Source organism: Oncorhynchus gorbuscha, linkage group LG26 (assembly GCF_021184085.1).
Source record: "Oncorhynchus gorbuscha isolate QuinsamMale2020 ecotype Even-year linkage group LG26, OgorEven_v1.0, whole genome shotgun sequence".
Taxonomy (NCBI): Eukaryota; Metazoa; Chordata; class Actinopteri; order Salmoniformes; family Salmonidae; genus Oncorhynchus; species Oncorhynchus gorbuscha.
In genome coordinates, this window is record NC_060198.1 from 15,896,051 (window position 1) to 15,917,425 (window position 21,375).

Consider the following 21,375-nt stretch of genomic DNA (forward strand, 5'->3'; position numbering starts at 1 on the left):
TGTAACTACTTAGCACTGATTAATTGGAACACACAATTGGTTTGGTGAGCTCATTAAGCCTTGAACTTTATAGACAAGTGCATCCAATCATGAGAAAAGGTATTTAAGGCCAATTGCAAGTTGACTCTCCTCTGAGGAGTGGCAACATGGGGGCCTCAAAACAACTCTCAAATGACCTAAAAACAAAGATTGTTCAACATTATGGTTTAGAGGAAGGCTACAAAAAACTATCGCAGAGATTTAAGCTGTCAGTGTCCACTGTGAGGAACATAGTGAGGAAATGGAAGACCACGGGCACAGTTCTTGTTAAGTGGCAGGCCAAGTAAAATATCGTAGAGGCAAAGGCGAAGGATGGTGAGCGGTCAAAAACAGCCCACAGACCACCTCCAAAGACCTACAACATCATCTTGCTGCAGATGGTGTCACTGCATCGTTCAACAATTCAGCACACTTTGCACAAGGAGAAGCTGTATGGGAGAGTGATGCGGAAGAAGCCTTTTCTGCACACACGCCACAAACGCAAGTCGCTTGAGGTATGCAAACGCACATTTGGACAAGCCAGCTTCATTTTGGAATAAGGTGCTGTGGACTGATGAAAAACAAAGATTGAGGTATTTGGTCATAACAGGGGACGTTATGCATGGCGGCAAAAGAACACAGCGTTCCAAGAAAAACACTTGCTACCCACAGTAAAATTTGGTGGGGGTTCCATCATGCTGTGGGTCTGTGTGGCCAGTGCCGGTACTGGGAATCTTATTAAAGTTGAGGGTCGCAATGGATTCCACTCGATATCAGCAGATTCTTGGGAATAATGTTGAAGAATGAGTCACAAAGTTAAAGTTACGCCGGGGCTGGATATTTCAACAAAACAACAACTCAAAACACTGCTCAAAATCTACCCGGGCATTTATGCAGAGGAACAAGTACAATGGTCTGGAATGGCCATCCCAGTCCCCAGACCTGAATATCATTGAGAATCTGTGGGATGGTTTGAAGTGGGCTGTCCATGCTTGGCAACCATCAAACCTAACTGAACCGGAGATGTTTTGTAAGGAGGAATGGTCCAAAATACCTTCATCCAGAATCCAGACACTCATTAGAGGCTATGGGAAGCATCCAGAGGCTGTTATTTTAGCAAAAGGAGGCTCTACTAAATATTAATGTGATTTTTCTATTGGGGTGCCCAAATTTATGCACCTGTCTAATTTTGTTTTGATGCATATTGTACATTGTCTGTTAATCCAATAAACCTCATTTCACTACTGAAATATTACTTTGTCCATCAGTTTGATAGATCAAAATAAAATTGCTGATCCAAACACCCAATTATTTATAAATGGAAATCATGGAAATTGTCAGGGGTACCCAAACCTTTTCATACGACTGTATATATATATATTTAAATTATTTTGACTTTTGTTTAAATATGTAGTATAGTTTGTGTGCTATCTGGGCATGGGCAATCTTGTGCAAAAAAAAAACCTATTGGCTTAATATCCACCATTAAATTTTGATTAATTTCAACCCAGTGAATTAACAAATTCATTTCTTCCCCCTGTGTAGAATCCCTCCCACCTGTTCTTAATATAATAATATATGCCATTTACAAGACAGTTCTTCAAATATATGTGTGAAGCCAGTTAATTTACAGATACAATCATCAGTGAGATGGTCATCTTCTGTTAGATCATTAATGAGCTGTTAAATCACTGTGGCTCTCTTTATCATTAAAGCTTTTTATTTATTTCTCCTCTCTATCGTTCTTTCTCTATCCCTCTCTTATTCTCTCTTTTTCTCTCTTCCTTCCTCTCTTTTCCTTTTACCCTCAGGTCAAAATACCACAAGCTCAAATATGGAACAGAGTTGAACCAAGGAGACATGAAACCTCCCAGCTACGATGATTCCGGTAAGTCCCTGAGTGGCGCAGCGGTCTAAGGCACTGCATGCGTCACTACAGACACAAGCTGTATCACAAAAGGCAGCGATTGGGAGTCACATAGGGCTGCGCACAATTGGCCCAGCGTCGTCTGGGTTTGGCTTGAGTAGGCCAGCATTGTAAATAAATTACGTTTCAAAAAGTTCCACCTCTGTACTCTTAGTACCAACCGGTGCCAGTGACACAACTTTGAGTCCTACATCGCAAAGCTATATTTTAATTCTGCAATTAAAATGACTACTTAAATATTTGTATGGTGCCTTTCTCAGACGTCAGGTGCTTTTACATATTCAAGACTACACAATGCATTCACACACACTGTAGACATAGATGGAATAAATTAAAACCAAAAATACCAAAAACAAAGCGCAACCAAATAGGGGGCGCCTAGGTTAGTGGTTGTAAATGAAAGCATGACTTTGCACATCTCAGCAGTCATCACTCATGATATATATGACATTTGGGACCTACCGCCTCACTTTGGTCCCATGTTGTGTTTTTCATATTGGATAAAAGTAGAGACTCGGAGCAAGAAAATAGTCAATTATAGTCGATGAACAATGGGGAAGTAATTATGCTTTGAAAGTTGACAAACTTGTAACCCCACTTTTGAGAAAATGTCCCTTGAATGTTTTGGTACACCTACTGGAGAGCTCTTCTTTGTCTACACCCATTCAGCATCATTCACAACCTCTTAAGCCTTAGCCCCACACATCGCTTTAAGGATTCACATGTGAGGCCATGTGCTAAACAGAGTGATTTTAATTTAGTAAACAACCAACCATTTCAAGACTAAAAGTAGTAGCCTACAATAAGGTAAAAATACACTTTATCTAGTCCTTGTCTATAACATAATCTGACTTTGGTGCAGGTTATGTTGTTCTTCATATTACCGTAAATGTATTTGTCAGATGCACAGGATGCATGCCAATGGTACAGTAAAAATGGTTACTTGCATAGCCGCAATATCAAAAACATGAGTGTCCAGATATAAATATTTGATCATTATTCGATGACGTTTACCTGACATACTTGTCGAAATTCATGGATTATGTGGAGGAAATGCTATAACCACCTCGCAGTCACATCTAGCTAAGTGGATGGGTCACGGTTGTCTAGACATGTACAGAGGTTAATGAAATACAATAGATGGCTGTAATCATCTCCCAGACACATCTGGCTAACTTGATGGGTCCTGTAATCACCTGTTGAATTTGTGTCTTTTGTTTAGACATGTAGGTAGCTAGCTAAACAATGAACCGGCGTAATCCCAACTCATACTACTACCAATATAAACATTGTCATAGCTGTAGTATGAATCTGCTGGTAGCTAAAGAGCTAATCAACTAGGTTCAATGTTAGCAACATTAGGCTATAACTAGCAACGCAAATGGATTTCTGAATTGAATAATATTACTACACAGATCATGCACGTAACGTTAGATAGCGAGCCAGCAAGCTAATGTTCGCTAGCTAGTGAACAGTAAGCTATAACTTGCTATGAAAATGACTTTCTGACAATTAGAAACGTATAATATCTGAAAATGAAGTTAGAATCTTACCCGAATACATGGATGAACGTTTCACGGCAGACTGAAACCATTTAACTCCGTTTTGTTTGTAGCTATATTTCGTTTGGCCAGCGTTGTCAGCTCACTCCGGTTCACATTGACCGTGGTGTGTGCAGAAAGTAGCCCATCACTTTTTCCAACTGATCTGTCGATAGCGCCTGCTACATTCAGGGCATCAATGTTGTTGAGAAAAGTAGCAAAACTTTTGTAGTTCTCGATGGCTAACGTTATATCTTTCAAAAATAGCGCTGTAAAAATGACTCAACACATACTGAGCATTTCATGTTATAGACAGAAGCATGCTACATGGCAGACCAATCCAAACTCTGCGTGTCCAGCCCATGTATTATCATGCATTATCTTGTTTTTGTATTCCTGATTATGGTTTTTGAAAATGCTAGTTTTTGTGCTGCTAGGTTATTCCCCTATGTGTAAATGTATTCTGCTGTTGTATTTTTTTTGTGTTACCTTTGATTGTTTTGTTTGTCATGTTTAGTTTCTTAATCATTGTACCTAAACTGTATGTGTTAACATGTTTACGCAGGGCCCAGCTGTAAAAGCGACCTTTGTCTCAGTCTGTGTTCCTTGTTGAAATAAAGGTAGAATAAGAATAATAATCTCAGCCAATCATGTCTTGCGGGAAGGTTCCTGTCATTTTCTGTGGCAAAACCAACTGGGCTCGTAATTTAACAATTTTCTTCGTATTTACAGATGGAATACAAGTTTGTTATTAAAGCACATGAAAGTTCATGTTCCAGAAGGCATTTCTGCCCAAAAAACTAATTTTAGATTTTTGTTTTTAATTAAATATTATGATGATGTTCAAATGCCTCCTGTGAAGTAGTGACGTGTGACGTACACCTGGTTTCCTGAAACAAGTAAGATTTGTGCATGTCAAATGCCACAATACTGACATGTTTCATTCAGATGTACTGTATGCATTCTGACAATCTAACCTGGATTGCACCATGTGTCCTGACCTGTTTCAATTGGAATTTTGGATTGAAATTGAATGCAGCACAAATACTGTAAGTATTTAAGTCCGTGCTTCAAGATTGTGAGTGAAGCCTTAAATAATATGGTGCGTCTGTCTGTCTCCTTCTTGTCTCCCCTCTCTCTCCATCAGATGAAGGGAATGAAAACGAGGTCCCGAGCCCCCCCCAACAGTAGTCAGCTGGGTTGGAAACAGGGACGGCAGCTGCTCAGACAGTGAGTGCAACACACACACATTTTTTTGTTTTCATGGTGCCCTATGGCTGTACACTTTTAAGTGCTTTAAGACCTGGTGACCTTCTGATCAGAAGGTTTGCAGGGGGGGGGGGGGGGGGGGGGGGGGGGGGGTTTCGGCTTTCCACGGTGACATCACCATGTGGAATATTGGTTAATAGACCAATAACAAAGAGCGTTCCAAACCTCTCTGCCAAAAACACAGTTTTTATCAATTTTCCCCTCCCCACTCAGACCCTTCCCAGACACTCCTAGCAAAATTCTACTGCAGTCTACTACAGGTACTTACACTGAACAAAAATATAAACGCAAAATGTCAAGTGTTGGTCCCATTATCATGAGCTGAAATAAAATATTTCAAACATTTTACATACACAGAAAAGGCATATTTTGCAAAAATGTTGTGAACAAATTTGCCAAGATAATCCATCCACCTGACAGGAGTGGCATATCAAGAAGCTTATTTAAACAGCATGATCATTACACACATGCATCTTGTGCTGGAGACAATAAAAAAGGCCACTTTAAAATGTGCAGTTTTGTCACACAACACAATGCCACAGATGTGTCAAGTTTTGAGGGTGCATGCAATTGTCATGCTGATTGCAGGACTGTCCACCAGAGCTGTTGCCAGATAATTGAATGTTCATTTCTCTAAAACGTTGTTTTAAAGAATATGGCAGTACGTCCAACCGGCCTTACAACTGCAGACCACGTGTATAATGTCAACGTTGTGAACAGAGTGCCCCATGGTGGCTGTGGGTTATGGTATGGGCAGGCATAACAACAAACACAATTGCGTTTTATCGTTGCCAATTTGAATGCACGGAGATACTGTGACGAGATCCTGAGGCCCATTGTCGTGCAATTCATCTGCCGCCATCACTTTGTGTCACCATGATAATGCATGGCCCTATGTTGTGAGCATCTGTACACAATTTCTGGATGCTGAAAATGTCCCAGTTCTTCCATGGTCTGCATATTCACCAGACATTGTCACCTGTTTGAGCATGTTTGGTATGCTCTGGATTGACGTGTATGACAGCGTGTTCCTGATCCTGCCAATATCCAGCATCTTCGCATAGCCATTGAAGAGGGGTGGGACAACATTCCACAGGCCACAATCAACTCTATGCGAAGAAGATGTGTTGCGCTGCATGAGGAAAATAGTGGTCGCGTTGTTGCATGTTGCATTTATATTTTTGTTCAGTTTAATTGTTACCCTGCAACAATTTGATATTGATATAGAAATTGTTGCATTGGGCCTTTTTTAAATGCAATCCTTTATCATCTATTTAGCAGTGTGTGTTTATCTCTGTGCAGTTATGAGAAACTATCCATCACCCAATTTCTGTCTGGAAGATGTGTGGCGATGTGGACAACCAATATTATCCTGCATCTGGGTTGTTACTACAACCACTGACTCATTAGAGAAGGCCTTTTGGAGTTGGTGACTGTACGTCACCGGACTGTCTGTGTGCTCGTGTTTTTTTTGACCGTGTGTGTGTGGCTGTAGCCATAGGGCACCACCGTCAGCTGCAAGTGTCTGTCTTAAGACAAAAAGTCATCAAAGGGAGGAAAATCTTCTTAATGGAGATTAAGAGCCTCAGTATGAATAGAGTAGTGGAGTAATCCCCCTGAGACTGGTGGGACGTGTGGATTGTTATACGCGCACACACACACACACACACACACACACACACACACACTGAGACACATATAGAGCAACGTACACACAGAGTAAAATACGCACACACTTAGACACATGCTCTCACACACAGTCTGAGACACACGCACACAGAGAGAGCGATATACACATTTTGAGACACACACACACACGCACTGTGTTACTCCTAGCATGTGAGTGCAAAGGGGTGTGAAAGTTCTTAAAAGGTTTGTACTTTGGTGCCCTCTGGGTGTCAAAAGTTGTCAGGACATAGAATGAACGTTAGGGGATACTGAGAGAGTTTGCGTGCGTGCGCATGCTTGCGTAGGTATGAGACCTATAGAGAAAAAGGAATAGACAGAGAATACTGTGATGGAGCAATGAGAAAAGTGTGTGTGTCTCATCCAGTGCCCAGCCACCCACTCACAGCGCAATCTATGCAAGTACAGACTAGGGTTAACACTGCAACTCCCAACACCGAGTGAATACACACACACAATCTTTCTCTCGCTCTCTCTGTTATGCATTCTCATGATCCACACAACTCCTAGAGTACTCCGACAGCAGCACACATGGTATAGTTACACACACACACACACAGCACAGTAGATTGTCCACATATCCCCAACCCTAATTTCATCTCGCCAGCCTACACTATGGAACAAAGTTCTTCTTGTCGATATTACTCCAGTCAGCGTGTGATTAAAATAAAGTACGTGTGTGAGTGTGTTTCAAAATGGCACCCAAGCCTTCAAATGTGATAAGAGAGAGGGTGTGTGTGTGTGTGTGTGTGTGTGTGTGTGTGTGTGTGTGTGTGTGTGTGTGTGTGTGTGTGTGTGTGTGTGTGTGTGTGTGTGTGTGTGTGTGTGTGTGTGTGTGTGTGTGTGTGTGTGTGTGTGTGTGTGTGTGTGTGTGGCGGCAGCTACAGGCAGGCACTGAACCACTCAAGGGAGTGGTTCATCAGAACCATGAACTCACTGAACTGGACCTGACAAAGAGAGAGAGGAAAATTGAAAGAAAAGGGGGGGGTAGAGAAGAGGGAGATGGGAAGAGAGCAGAGCAGAGAATCATGGAATGCAGCTAGTCTAAAGACAGTTTGAAAAGAAAAACCTGAAAGTTCAACAGACACTTGATCACAATCCAACATTCATAGTTACCCCTATTCTTGACTTCTAATTCTAAAATACTTGACTTTTTTTTAATCAACAATTGAAGTTAAACTTGTTATATAAATAAATACTAGGTATTGGCTAATTTGTACATGTTATGAGCAGTTTTGCCCATTGAAGTTAAGAACTCAACATTTTAATGTTGCACGTAGCTCCAATACCCACAGCATACAGGGCCTTATGTTATGCAGAATATGTACTTGCTGGCAAAATAGATCAAGCAATAAATCTGGGCACTAAATTGTATTATCCTTGGATGACGTCCTTGGATGAAGGAATGTGAATGCAGCATCTCATTGAGAGGAAGTGTGTGTGTGTGTGTGTGTGTGTGTGTGTGTGTGTGTGTGTGTGTGTGTGTGTGTGTGTGTGTGTGTGTGTGTGTGTGTGTGTGTGTGTGTGTGTGTGTGTGTGTGTGTGTGTGTGTGTGTGTGTGTGTGTGTGTGTGTGTGTGTGTGTGTGTGTTGTCTCTGGTGTCTGTGTAACGAAGAACAGAATCTGAGATGGTGTTAGCCCATGAATGGAGGATTGTGTCTGGGCATTCGGGGCTCCTGCGACTGGAGAGGCTGGTACAGCAAGAGACTGAGAGGAACTGTTTTTCTCTATATATTTTTTCTCCCTTCCCTCGTCTGTTAAAGCTTGCACAAGATGCTGTTTTATCAAAACCTCCGACCTTGGAGCATCAGCATCAGAACTTAAGCGCGTCTTCAAGGAATAAGGATAGGATCATTTTGGTTTTACCTACCGAGTGAGGTATGTTGGGGGATTTGGAGGGCTTTAGCGAAATTTTGCATTCGATCTCGTTAAGTAGTTTGTAAATCAGCATAAGATTGGTTTTAATTGGTTCAGTTATGCAATACTGTATAGATAGTTTGTTGTGTTGTTTCATTCCCTTGTTGTGCAGTGACTGAAAACTGATGTTTTCCACTCTGAGAGAAAGTTTTTCACACAATTGCTTTCTTTGGACCCTATGCTATATAAAGGAACATGTTTGTTTCTCAGTTCAGAAACTGTATCCTATATAGAGTAGGCCATATTTAATATTTATAGCTTTGATAGGACTTTGTCTTTGGTATCTAATCTTGGTCCTGAAATGGTCAACGTCCTGCTCTATCCTGTCAGACTAAATATAAATGGCAATGGTTTTAGAATAACTTTCAAGTGTAATTTTAACCTTGACTCCAATCGTCTCTTTTGAAACCTAATTTACACAGTGATTTAGCGTGACACCAAATATCATAAGCTGTCTTAAAAAATATGACTAATATATATAGTCGTGTCGCTTCTGCCATGTTGTGATGAAAAAACAGGAGTAGATGGAAGTTGCACCTAGACCCCCCCCCCTTATGGTTACGGTTAGGATTGGGGGATTAGGGTAGAATTTAAAGACACTTCTCACTCTACGTACAAAATCTTGAAATTATTAGACGATCGCTCCCGTAACTTTCAACTTTCAATCAATTTCCAGGTACCTTCAGGAGGTGGGCTACACGGACACCATCTTGGATGTAAAGTCCCAGAGGGTCAGGGCGCTGCTGGGCCTGGCTGGAGACTCTGGAGAGAGGCCGTCGGTCAGGAAACCGGAACCCATGGTCAACGGCACCGAGCCATCTTTTCAGAAGGACAGCGGCATGATCAGGTGAGCTAACGCTAACTGCTAATGACTATTGGTGCTGTTATGTTTATTGCTGTGCTAAATGCTGTCGTTGTGGTTGGCGCTAAAGCTATTGCTATGGTTAAGGCTAAATCCTATTGTTATTGCGATCATTAATGCTGTAGCTAATGCTATTGTTCTAGCTATTGCTAATGCTATTGAATTTTGCCATCGCTAATGCTATTGTTGTAGCCATTGCTAATGCTATCACTAATGGATAACTATCATTCGTCAAGGAAGTACAGTGACAAACGGTGTAGGGCTGCATGTGTAGGAGCCCTGCATTGTTTTTGTGTTGTCACTAATATCTGTCTCGTTTCCTCTCTCTTCTGTCCGTCAGTAAACCTGACATGTCTGACTCAGCCACTGTCCTTGAGGCCTTCAAGTTCATAGAAAGCGCCGCCGCCGAGTTTAGCGACGAAGATGACGATGAAGACAGCGACGGGAGGGACAAGACCATTATGAACTTGGCCACTGTAAGCAAGGACACACACACACACATTCATGATCTGACTTGGGCTTCTTCATGGCGCAATGGCTACAACAATAGAGTAACAACAGTAACAGATTGAATTAGCGACAGTCATCAATAACACTCAAGGAGAACCAGTACCAGTCACAAGCCATGTTACCGAATTCCTCATACTTCATTCTAGGGTGGTGATAAGTGAAATTGTGTAACTAAATTCTATGTTACAAAATACATTTTAGCAAGACATATGATTATTCATTTTCTGAATCATTCAGTGGGGTCTTTCTGTAACATATCATTACATTATATCTATAAAAAAAATAGATATCATTTTTGTAACCGAGTGCATCCGATAATAAGCACCAATCGGTGTTGACATGGTGATGCAGGTTTCTCTTAACTTTTGAGGATTTTACCTTTTGTGGTCGTTGTCTCCAAAGTTGTTTCCGTGGGTCACAAAAAGCTACATTTGCATGACACAAGATGAATTAAATATAAAAGGCTTTTAAAATAAAATGCTCAGTGCTCTATTGACATTTCAGAGAAGTTTGTTTTTGTGAGAAATCTTTGAAAAAGAACAGGAATTTTGAATTAATATGAAAAGCGTATAATACAATATGAAAATACTACATGTCATGACTCAAAATCGATATCCATCTTACCTATATATTGTTTTATGTCATGTGGATTCATGAAGAAAGATAACAAGTTCAGTGGGAAAGTGAGCCTGTCAGGTAGCAGGTAGCCTTCATTCTTGCACAGAATCCAGCCTAGTTTACGCAATGCAATTTTCCCTATTTATTTATTTAACCACGTTTTTGATTGGACCACCCGACTCATTCAGACCTACAGTTTAACACTCAATTCATTCAGTCACTCAGACCCCCTCTCTGTCTCTTCAACCCTCTCTGTCTTCCACAGATGGTGAGGAAGAAGCCGTCTTCTTCCCCCTCCTCATCCTCGGACATGAGTGACGACCCGGACACAGAGGAGGCCCTGAAGGGCTTTGACTTCCTGGCCAGCCCAGATGAGATGGAAGGATCGCCCGATGTCCGAAGTGTCGAAGACAGCGGTGACTGGGGTGAGCGAGGGAGGGGCGTTGGTTGGTTGGTCTGTTGGTGGGTGAACACTCCAACTAGAATAGTAAAAGTTTACATGTGGACCAAAGTGGGTCGACTCGTAGGCCTAGTCAACAGTGAAGGGGAAATTTTGACCGCGGATCATAATTAGGACAGTGGCCAAGTAAGTGGGGACAGTCATGTATATTCTCAGGACACTAGAGCATAAAAAGGACAGGAGGGCCATAGAAAGAGGACAGTAGACCAAAGGAAGGACCAGTGGGCCATAGCAGGAACATTGAGTGTAACTCGGTTTCCAGCTCTAGGGCCACAGAACAGTCTCCACTGAGGGGACCTACCCTTTCCTCAGTCGCCCACTCACACAGGACCCTGTATTCTCTAACCTAGTATTCACACAAAGACACAGCTGGCCACCTGCCTACTGTAGCTCCCTTATCCCCTTCAGCTAACAGAGAACCCCCTTCACTCCCGTCACCTAGCAACGTCATGTGTTTATCTCGACTCTATGACAAAGGGCATTCCCACGCAATCAGTGAGTCAGCGCGTCACAGGTCAGGCAGCAGTCAGTTTTCAGCCAAAGAGGAAGGATGCTGTGGCGCCACTGGTTGTGTGACAGAGGAAGCCGGAGGGATCCAGTTGAAGACAGCCTATGTTCAAAGTAAATGCTAAGTAGTATGCTAGTGTAGACATTAGAACACAGCAAATGTCAAATTGTCTGATGCATTGACAATCCAGTTATTTTTATAAATACTTTAATTCAATAGTAGTTCATATAAATAATGGTGACTAATAAATTTTAAAAAAGACCTCGTATTATTGGGATAATTATGTCAACTTGCGTGGGAAACTGAGTTGTTCGCATTTCTTTGTTAACAATAATTGAAGAAGCCATGAGCTGAACACACAGCAATGGATGGATGGTAATTAAAGGTCCAGCGGCAGCGAGGCGCTTAGCTGATCAGTTATGAAACGGAGTTGTCATCAGCAGCTCTGTTCACCACCTCCTCTTGATCCCACACTGCCGCTACAGACCAATGACGTGTCCCAAATGGCACCCTATTCCCTATATAGTGCACTATTTTTGACCTGAGCCCTATGGACCCTGGTCAAAAGTAGTGCACTATATAGGGAATAGGGTGCCATTTTGGATAGAACCAGAAACATCTGTCGCTGAGAGCTGCAATGAGGAAAATAGAAGGGAAAATAGAATATCCGTTCTGTTTACCATATATTGTATGATCATGCCTGCATCTGAAATGAGAAATATTCATATGCTTATAGGTATAGATACAGATAACTCCGCACATTATTAGACTTTTTGTTGTTGTTGAAATTCATTATTTGGGGAATTTTTTTTGTTCTTTAGCCAGCTTACGCTATAAAACCTACATGGTTATTGCTTTTGATACATAGAACATTTCAAAACATGACAGAGTTATTGAATGACATTGCATTTTGGGGGGGTATTGAATGTTATTTGCATTATTTTAACATTAGCATGTCGTTGGTATGCGGCTTGCTGCTATTGATGTTGCGGCACAAAGGACAAAGCCTTGCAGAGACTGAGTGAGGCATGGCGGCTGTTCCACCATATGCTTTGTTGTCACCTAATTTGGCAGGACACAGCTTTCTTTGACATTTAATATTTCTGAATACATTAACGCAAACATTTTCAGGATTGCTGCCAGCCATCAAATTAAACATTTGATGTCGGCTGTATTTTTTTTTTTTTTTTGTCGGAAGCCAATCTGTCTTTTTACAACTTTTTTTTTTTTTTACCCCCAAACGCTTTGTTTAATGGCAATTTTTGTGTTTTGTACGTTTGTGTTTTTATGTTTCCATGTCGAGTGGTGCAAAAACTCTAACCCTCAGGCATGACTCAATTCAACCTTTCCATCCCTGTCTGTTGTCGTATAAGAAGAGAATTTGAACCGTTCTCTTCCTGACTGACCCCAATGTGTTGACATCATCAAACACCTTATAGTTGCTTTGAGAGAGGCCCAAATGCCTGTAGAAAACATGAACTTGGGGCTCTCGGTGGGAGAAAAAAAGTGTATCAGGAAGAATTTCCATCACACACTTTTTTTTTTTACATACCGCAGCAAATGGCGATAATGCAAAATACTGTACATTGCGGGTCTAAAACCAAGATTTCCCAGCCCGTAGGCAAACTTGCTAACCACGGCTCCGATAGGGGTAACACACTTGGGGGGGGGGGGGGGGGGGGGTCTTAGGCAAGTGTCTCTGCAATACATTTTACAGGCGATATTAGGATTAAAGAAGCCATCTTCACTTGAACCACCTTTAATTTCATTACACTTTGGATTTGAGTTTCGTTTGGTCCGGTTCAGAAGAAAGTTCTGGACACTGACCGGCTTCTCGGGTTTCTGTCCCCCCTTTACCCCCCAACCCCTTCCCTCGGGTGTAGAGAAGGAAGAGCAGTGCCCCATGCCTGAGGCCTGGGACGTGGACCAGGGCCTCATAGCCCAACTCAAGGAGCAGTACAGGAAGGAGCGCAAGGGCAAAAAGGGGGTGAAGAGTAAGTCTATCAGGCCTTCCCTTCTCTTTCTTTCTCTCCATTGCGTTCTATCTTTCATTCTTTCTCCTTGTTCTGGCGATAAGAGCTCCTCTCTCAGGTTGAGGTGAACTATGTCATGGGAAAATGAAATTTAACAGACACGTTAAGCACGTTAGAGACACTCTCTTCCTCCCATCGCTTCGTTTTGGCGCACCTTTTCGGCCATCTAGTACCCCTTCTCCATGTTTGCCTTTGCTTGTGTGTGGCTCTGTGCGTACATGTTTGTGTTTTAACATTTCAATGGGATTTGCAATACACTGCCTCCCCTCACAGTGATCAGACCCGTGCAGGATAATTTGATCACTATTGTAAGTGGTCGATCACTATAACCACATTCACTATAAGAAAAGTGCACTGTACTGCATTCCTCACCCTCTCACTGTGTCGACATTACTCATTGCTGTTTTAAGTTGCACCCATAGAAATATAATTACTAAAAAGAGCATAGCCCGTCCGACCACAGCAATTTGACTGCACCCTCGTGGGTACACTCCGTATAGGTGACATGGCTCACCCATTATGGCCTCGTTTTCTAGGAATGGGCGCGCCCCTTCTAGTAATTCTATGTCTATGATTGCACCATTCTACTTTTGAGATATTCCATCCCCGCTTCGTCTTGTTTGTACCGGTCTTTATTATGTCATAGGTTATCAGCTGCACCTGTGTCTTTGTATGTGTGCTGGTTCCTTTTTTTTATTTCTCTGTATTTTTCAACCATTCCAACTTCTTATTTTCTGTGAAAGTATGTCAGTGTCAGTGACTTAACTCTCCTTTCCTCCCAACTTCAATTGCCTTCAGTTATTTCTATGTTCTAGCTACGAAGTCCTCCTTCACCAAGCATCAGCCATGGACCTGCTGTTCAATCTGCTTTTAACGTCAGATCGGATTTAAGCGCTGATCTGGAGATTGCCTGGCTGGATATCTGCCTTCCCAAAACCAAGACGATTTTGTTGGGGGTGTGTTATAGGCCGCCCAAGAAGAATGCATTCGATGAAGGTCTTGAAATTGTGTTGTCAAATTGTAATGATTCCCTGTTGAAGGAAATAATTTTGTTAGGGGATTTCAATACTGATGCCTGCAAAAAGAATAGCCCAACCAACAATATATTTATGCACTTTTGTAGATCACTTGCTCTGACCCAAATGATAAAAGATCCCACCAGGATATGTGGAACAGTGCAAAGTATGATTGACTTAATATTGGTGTCTGATATATCTAAAATATCGCAGAGTGGAGTAATAGTATATGGAATCAGTGATCATGTTATTACATTTTGCACAAGGAGGATTTTTAAAGATATATTTAAGTGCCACAAAAACATTAGAATCAGAGGTCTCAAAAAATACTCTGTTGAAAAGTTTAGGAAGGAAGTGGGTAAAATTGACTGGTCACCTGTGCTAGATAGCGTAGGGGTAGACAGTGCCTGGAAAGTCTTTAAATGTAGATTCCTTGATGTGGTGAACGTGATGGCTCCCATTAGATGGGTCAGGGTAAAGCAGAGATCTAGCCCTTGGTTTAATCATGAGGTTCTAGAATCTATCCAAGCAAGGAATAAGGCCTTTAAAATATTTAAGAACTCTCAAGAGCAGCATGATTTTGTCCAATATAAATGTCACAGAAATGAAGCACAGAGCAGGATGGATGAAGCTAAGAGGGGTTACTTTGCTGAGAAAATAATTGGGAACCAAAATGACCCTAAAAAGCTTTGGAAATCATTTAAGGAACTAGGCTATAGTAGTACTACCATAAACAAATTAAACAGTATTGGACTGAACATCAGGGGGAAGATGGTATATGAAAAAGCAGAGGTTGCCAATGAATTCAACTTTTTTCTTCTTTTTTTTACTTCTGCAAGCTGGTTAGCAAGCTTGCCCACCAGTTCTGGTTTGTATGGAAGCAACCAAGTCCAGAAGTATTATGTAGAGTTAGGGGTTCAGCCAAACTCTTTTTATTTTGCAAAGGTAGCAACAGCCAACATAGTCAGTATGCTGGCAGAGCTTAAATGCTCTAAAGCCACAGGCCTGGATAATATTCCTGCAAGGTTTCTTATAGATTCTGCTGAGCAAATTGGCCCTTGTATTACGTATATGGTTAATCTCTCTCTTGAACACTGTACCCTTCCCAGGGACATGAAACAAGCTAAAGTTATGCCTCTGTATAAGAAGGGGATAAAGTCTGACCCTGGGAATTATAGGCCTGTATCTATCCTCTGTGTAACATCAACGTTCCTGGAGAGAGTTGTACATGAGCAAATGTATGAATATGTTAACAAACAGGGTCTAATGTATGATTTTCAGTCGGGTTTTAGAAAAACATACTCCACTAATTCATGTCTACTTTACTTGACTGACTTCATCAGGAAAGAGATTGATGAGGGATATTTCTGTGGAATGGTACTGCTTGACCTACAGAATGCCTTTGATGCAGTTAACCACTGTCTCCTAATCTCCAAACTAGAAGCACTGGGGTTAAGCAGTATCCCTCTAGGCTGGGTAAAGTCCTATTTATCAGGAAGGGAGCAAGTAGTAGAGATTCATGGTTCACTGTCTCATGCAAGTTGTGGCGTTCCGCAGGGGAGCGTGCTTGGGCCTCTGCTGTTTTTGTTGTATATTAACAATATGAAATATGCTTGTTCTTGCTGTCTTTTTCTTTATGCGAATGACTGGTGTCTCACAAAAGTAAAACTATGTTGGAGAGCGTACTTAACACAGAGCTTACTAACATTAGAAAATGGCTTGGAGATAATAAGCTATCTCTGCACTTAGGGAAAACTGAAGCAATTATTATTTGATCCAGACATAAATTGAGTAGGGGGTGAGGTGCTGACTACTAAAACCTCTGTTAGCTACTTGGGATGTATCCTTGATGGAAGCTTGGGAGGAGTGAGCATGGCCAATAAAGTGCTAGGGAAGGTTAATGCCAAGACTACATTTTTGGCTAGAAAGTCAAAGCTGCTTGATAAGGACTCCATGAAAGTGCAAGCTACTTCCCTCATTCAATGCCATTTTGACTATGCTAGTACTTCCTGGTTTGGGTGCTTATCTAAACTTATGAAGGGGGAGCTCCAGATAGCCCAGAATAAGCTGATCGGGTAATATTGAAGGTGAGTCCACGTACTCACATAGGCAGGAGCTGCTTTCAGGAACTAAACTGGCTGCCTGTTGAGGCTAGGGTGTCCCAGATTAGACTAGGTTTGGTTTACAGGAGTATTTATGGTCCTGCGCCCAGATATCTAAGTGATTACTTTCCCCGTGTTAGGGATGCACATAATCACAGCACCAGATCAGGTGTTGCTGATGTGTGCTTATACAGGTTCAGGAGTAATGCTGGGAAAGGTACTTTCTTGTATACTGGAGCCTCAGAATGGAATGAGTTGCCTCTGCCCATAAAAACAACGTCCTCTGGGAAGCTTTAAAAATAAAGTAAAAATATGTTTGATATCTTCTGTGCCTGTATGAATAACCCCTATGATGTAACTGGAATGATGAGATAGATGTTCTTTTTCTCTGTTTTTGTTTTATTATTTCACTGCCATACTGTGTTTGATCTTGTCTAGCCATCTTGTCTCGAGGACCACAATGGAAACCATTTTTTTTAAATGGTTGAATTAATAAACTAAACTTCAATCTTATAAAGTTTCTCAGTTTCTTCCTGATCCTCTCTGTACACTACTACTTCTCCTCTTCCTCCCTCTCCTTTCCTTCTTTGTCTCTACTCCTTCTCCATGATCCTCTTCTCATCTTCCTCATTCTCATCCCAGGGCCTAATCGGTCCAAACTGCAGGATATGCTGGCCAACCTGCGAGACACCGAGGATCTCCCCTCCATGCAGCCCCCTGTGACACCGCCATCCCGGCCCAGCGTCCCCAGGCTCAATGAGCATGAAGTGGGCCACCCCGAAGAAGGTAAGACGAGAGCTTAATTGTCCCCAGGGTTTGAATTTATAGAATGCACAGTTTCCAAATATATTACAATTGACTGTAAATAATTGAATTGACAGAACAATATCTAATAGGCCCAAATACCAATGATGGTTATGTTTCAGTAGAAGTCGTTTAGTGTTTTGACTTCTCTGTTTGTCCCTTTGTCCGTCTGTAAATGTTTCCCTACTTACTTGTCTGGTATATTTGCCTGTTTAATTTGTTTGTCTGGCTCTGTCCCTCTGCCTGGTCTGTCTCTCCGTCTATCTCACTGTCCATCCATCCCAGTGGAGGCCATGACGTTTCCGCCCACGTCAGGGAAGTCGTTCATCATGGGGCCGGACGAGGCGGCGGAGAGCGAGCTAGGCCTGGGCGAACTGGCCGGCCTCACTGTGGCCAACGAGGCGGACAGCCTGGCCTACGACGTAAGCACCTCTGGGGGGATTATGGGAGGATAGGGAGGTTGAGGAGAGAGTGAGCTGAGGCTGGGCAAGCTGGCGGACCTCACTGTGACCAACGAGGCAGACAGCCTGGCCTACGACATGATTACCTACCTCTGCGGGGAACGGAGGATGAGGAAGGAAGGGTAAGGCGGGCGAGCTGGCAGCATGACCGTGGCCAACAAAGCCGACAGCCTGGTCTACCATGTGTGGCATCAGTCCTTCCTTACACGGGCCAACAAACACTGCCAGATGCAATGGCAAGGCGGCTAGTAATGAATGAGAACCTTTATTATGATGAAAACAACACACATTTTTGCCCCAAAGGGAATTTTATTTTCATATCATGACCACAGCAATCAGAAAAAAATTAAGTAAAATGGACATAGCAATCAACAACATTCAGCTAATCACATCAAAGGGCACCACCACCAAACAGTGGGCAGAAGCATTCACATATTACATTTTCGTGTGTGTACAGTGGGCATCAGCATTCACATATCACATTTTCTGCTGTGTGTGTGTGGAGTAGAGGTCGACCGATTATGATTTTTCACCGCCGATACCGATTATTGGAGGACCAAAAAAGCCTATGCCGATTTAAAAATAGAAATAAACAAAATATTTGTAATAATGACAATTACAACAATATTGAAAGAACACTTATTTTAACTTAATATAATACATCAATGAAATCAATTTAGCCTCAAATAAATAATGAAACATGTTCAATTTGGTTTAAATAATGCAAAAACGAAGTGTTGGAGAAGTAAACGTGCAATATGTGCGATGTTAAGTTCCTTGCTCAGAACATGAGAACATATGAAAGTTGGTGGTTCCTTTTAACATGAGACTTCAATATTCCAAGGTAAGAGGTTTTAGGTTGTAGTCAATATAGTATTTCTAGGACTATTTCTCTATACCATTTGTATTTCATATACCTTTGACTATTGGATGTTCTTATAGGCACTATAGTATTGCCAGTGTAACAGTATAGCTTCCGTCCCTCTCCTCGTCCCCACCTGGGCTCCAACCAAGAACACATCGACAACAGCCACACTCAAAGCAGCGTTACCCATCACTCCACGAAAGTCGCGGCCCTTGCAGAGCAAGAGGAATAACTACAAGTCTCAGAGCGAGTGATGTTTGAAACGCTATTAGCGCACACCCAGCTAACTAGCTAGCCATTTCACATCGGTTACACCAGCCATTAGGCTGATAGGCTTGAAGTCATAAACAGCGCTGTGCTTGCGAAGAGCTGCTGGTAAAACACACAAGTGCTGTTTGAATGAATGCTTACGAGCTTGCTGCTGCCTACCATCGCTCTGTCAGACTGCTCTATCATATCATAGACTTAATTATAACATAACACACAGAAATACGAGCCTTTGGTCATTAATATGGTCGAATCCGTAAACTATAATTTCGAAAACATTTATTATTTCAGTGAAATACGGAGCCATTCGTTTTTTTATATCTAATGGGTGGCATCCCGAAGTCTAAATATTCTTGTTACATTGCACAATCTTCAATGTTATGTCATAATTCTGTAAAATTCTGGCAAATTAGTTCGCAATGAGCCAGGCTGCCCAAACTGTTTGCATATACCCTGACTGCGTAATTGTTTTTTTTATAAGGTAAGTTTAATGCTAGCTAGCAACTTACCTTGGCTTCTACTGCATTCGCGTAACAAGCAGGCTCCTTGTGGAGTGCAATGAGAGGCAGGTGGTTAGAGTGTTGGACTAGTTAACTGTAAGTTTGCAACCGACTTGCCTAGTAAAGGTATACAAATAAATATAAAAGAAATTGGCGCCCAAAAATACCGATTTCCGATTGTTATGAAAACTTGAAATCGGCAGTTCTGATTAATTGGTCGACATCTAGTGTGGAGCCCCATGGACAACTCTTTCAGCACTTAGGTCCCTCGGGGCAGCAAACATCTACTGCTTTACATTGCCGTGTAGCAGAAGGTCGATTGATTAGCTAGATTTAGGAACTTTGAGTCTCCAAACTGGAACACAAAGTAGAACGCCATATACAGTGCATTCGGAAAGTATTCAGACACCTTGACTTTTTACACATTTTGTTACGTTACAGCCTTTTTCTAATATGGATTAAATAACTTGTCCTCGTCAATCTACACAGTACCCCATAATGACAAAGCAAAAACAGGTTTTCAGACATTATTGCATCATGTGGCAGGGACTGGGAGACTATTCAGGATCAAGGGAAAGATGAACGGAGCAAAGTACAGAGAGATCCTTGATGAAAACCTGCTCCAGGGTGCTCAGGTTCACCTTCCAACAGAACAACGACCTTAAGCACACAGCCAAGACAATGCAGGAATGGCTTCGAGACAAGTCTCAATGTCCTTGAGTGGCCCATTCAGAGCCCGGACTTAAACCCGATCAAACATCTCTGGAGAGACCTGAAAATAGCTGTGCAGCGATGCTCCCCATCCAACTTGACAGAGCTAAAGAGGATCTGCAGAGAACAATGGGAGAAACCCCACAAATACAGGTGTGCCAAGCTTGTAGCGTAATACCCAAGAAGACTCAAGGCTGTAATCGCTGTCGAAGGTGCTTCAAGTAAAGGGTTTGAATGCTTATGTAAATGTATATTTCGTTTTTTTATTTTATACATTTGCTGAAATTTGCTTTGTCATCATAGGCTATTGTGTGTAGATTGATGGAATTATATATATATATATATAATTCCATCTATCTATCTATATTTAGAATGACGTTGTAACGTAACAATATGTGGACAAGTCAAGAGGTCTGAATGCACTGTATTTATCTAAAGATCCAACCTATTTTTCAAAGACTGAGCCAGTTATTGACATAAGATGTGTACACTGTGAGAAAACCCTAGGTTTACTGTATTGTATGAACCCCAGGTGAGTGAGTAGGAGGAGAGTGAAGTTTATACTGATCTTGGTTCAGTTTATCATTTTCCCTGGTCATGGTGAAGGTTAGGGTTGGGGGAAGAGAAACTGATCCTAGGGAACTTCACCCCGGAGTGCTGGAGTATGCGTAAAAATTGGGATCAAGCTGATTGGTAGTGTAGGTTTATGAGCAGAATAAATGTTCCTACTTTATTAACTCTGTGCTTATATACATAGGCTTTGAGCTAATGAGTGTTACTGCAAACAGAAGCCTTGGAGTCAATAATTATCCACAGAATTGAACCAAGCTTATGTAAGAGGCTGGTCCCCAGCTTTCAAAATGTCAATATTTATACAGGCTAGTCTGATTAGCATGTGCTTTGACTTTGGCTTTTATTGACACACACACACAAACACGCGCCTAGACTCATACACATTAATGCAAGAGTGCACACACACAGGCACATGCGTGCACATACACACACTCCAGATCAATTGAATGCGAAATGAACTCTGCTGTTGTATTGCTGTAGAGAGCTAGCATGCAGAATAAGGTTGGGATTGAAGAGACTGTTATATTGCTCAGTTGGACCCTGTGTGGGAGGACACCATAATGTTCTAATTATATTTCTAGGATGGACACTCATCTCAAAATAGGCATGGATTTGTGTGCATTAGATAACATTAAAGTTTGTATGGTAACTTTCATACTAAGATATTGCAGCTCTAACAAGCAGGAAATGAAATGGATATGCAGTGACTATCTACTGTGGTCAAGCA

The 21,375-nt window shown here is 41.8% G+C and overlaps 1 protein-coding gene across 1 annotated transcript in view; it reads left to right on the forward strand.

The window, feature by feature from the left end:
* LOC124015271 (striatin-like) overlaps positions 1–21,375 on the forward strand; it is a 93,150-nt gene that overhangs the window by 61,757 nt on the left and 10,018 nt on the right. The window contains 9 exon segments of the mRNA XM_046330389.1: positions 1,830–1,906; positions 4,634–4,668; positions 4,670–4,716; positions 9,035–9,205; positions 9,561–9,696; positions 10,614–10,773; positions 13,200–13,310; positions 17,110–17,253; positions 17,557–17,693. Coding sequence (XP_046186345.1) covers positions 1,830–1,906; positions 4,634–4,668; positions 4,670–4,716; positions 9,035–9,205; positions 9,561–9,696; positions 10,614–10,773; positions 13,200–13,310; positions 17,110–17,253; positions 17,557–17,693 — 1,018 coding nt within the window.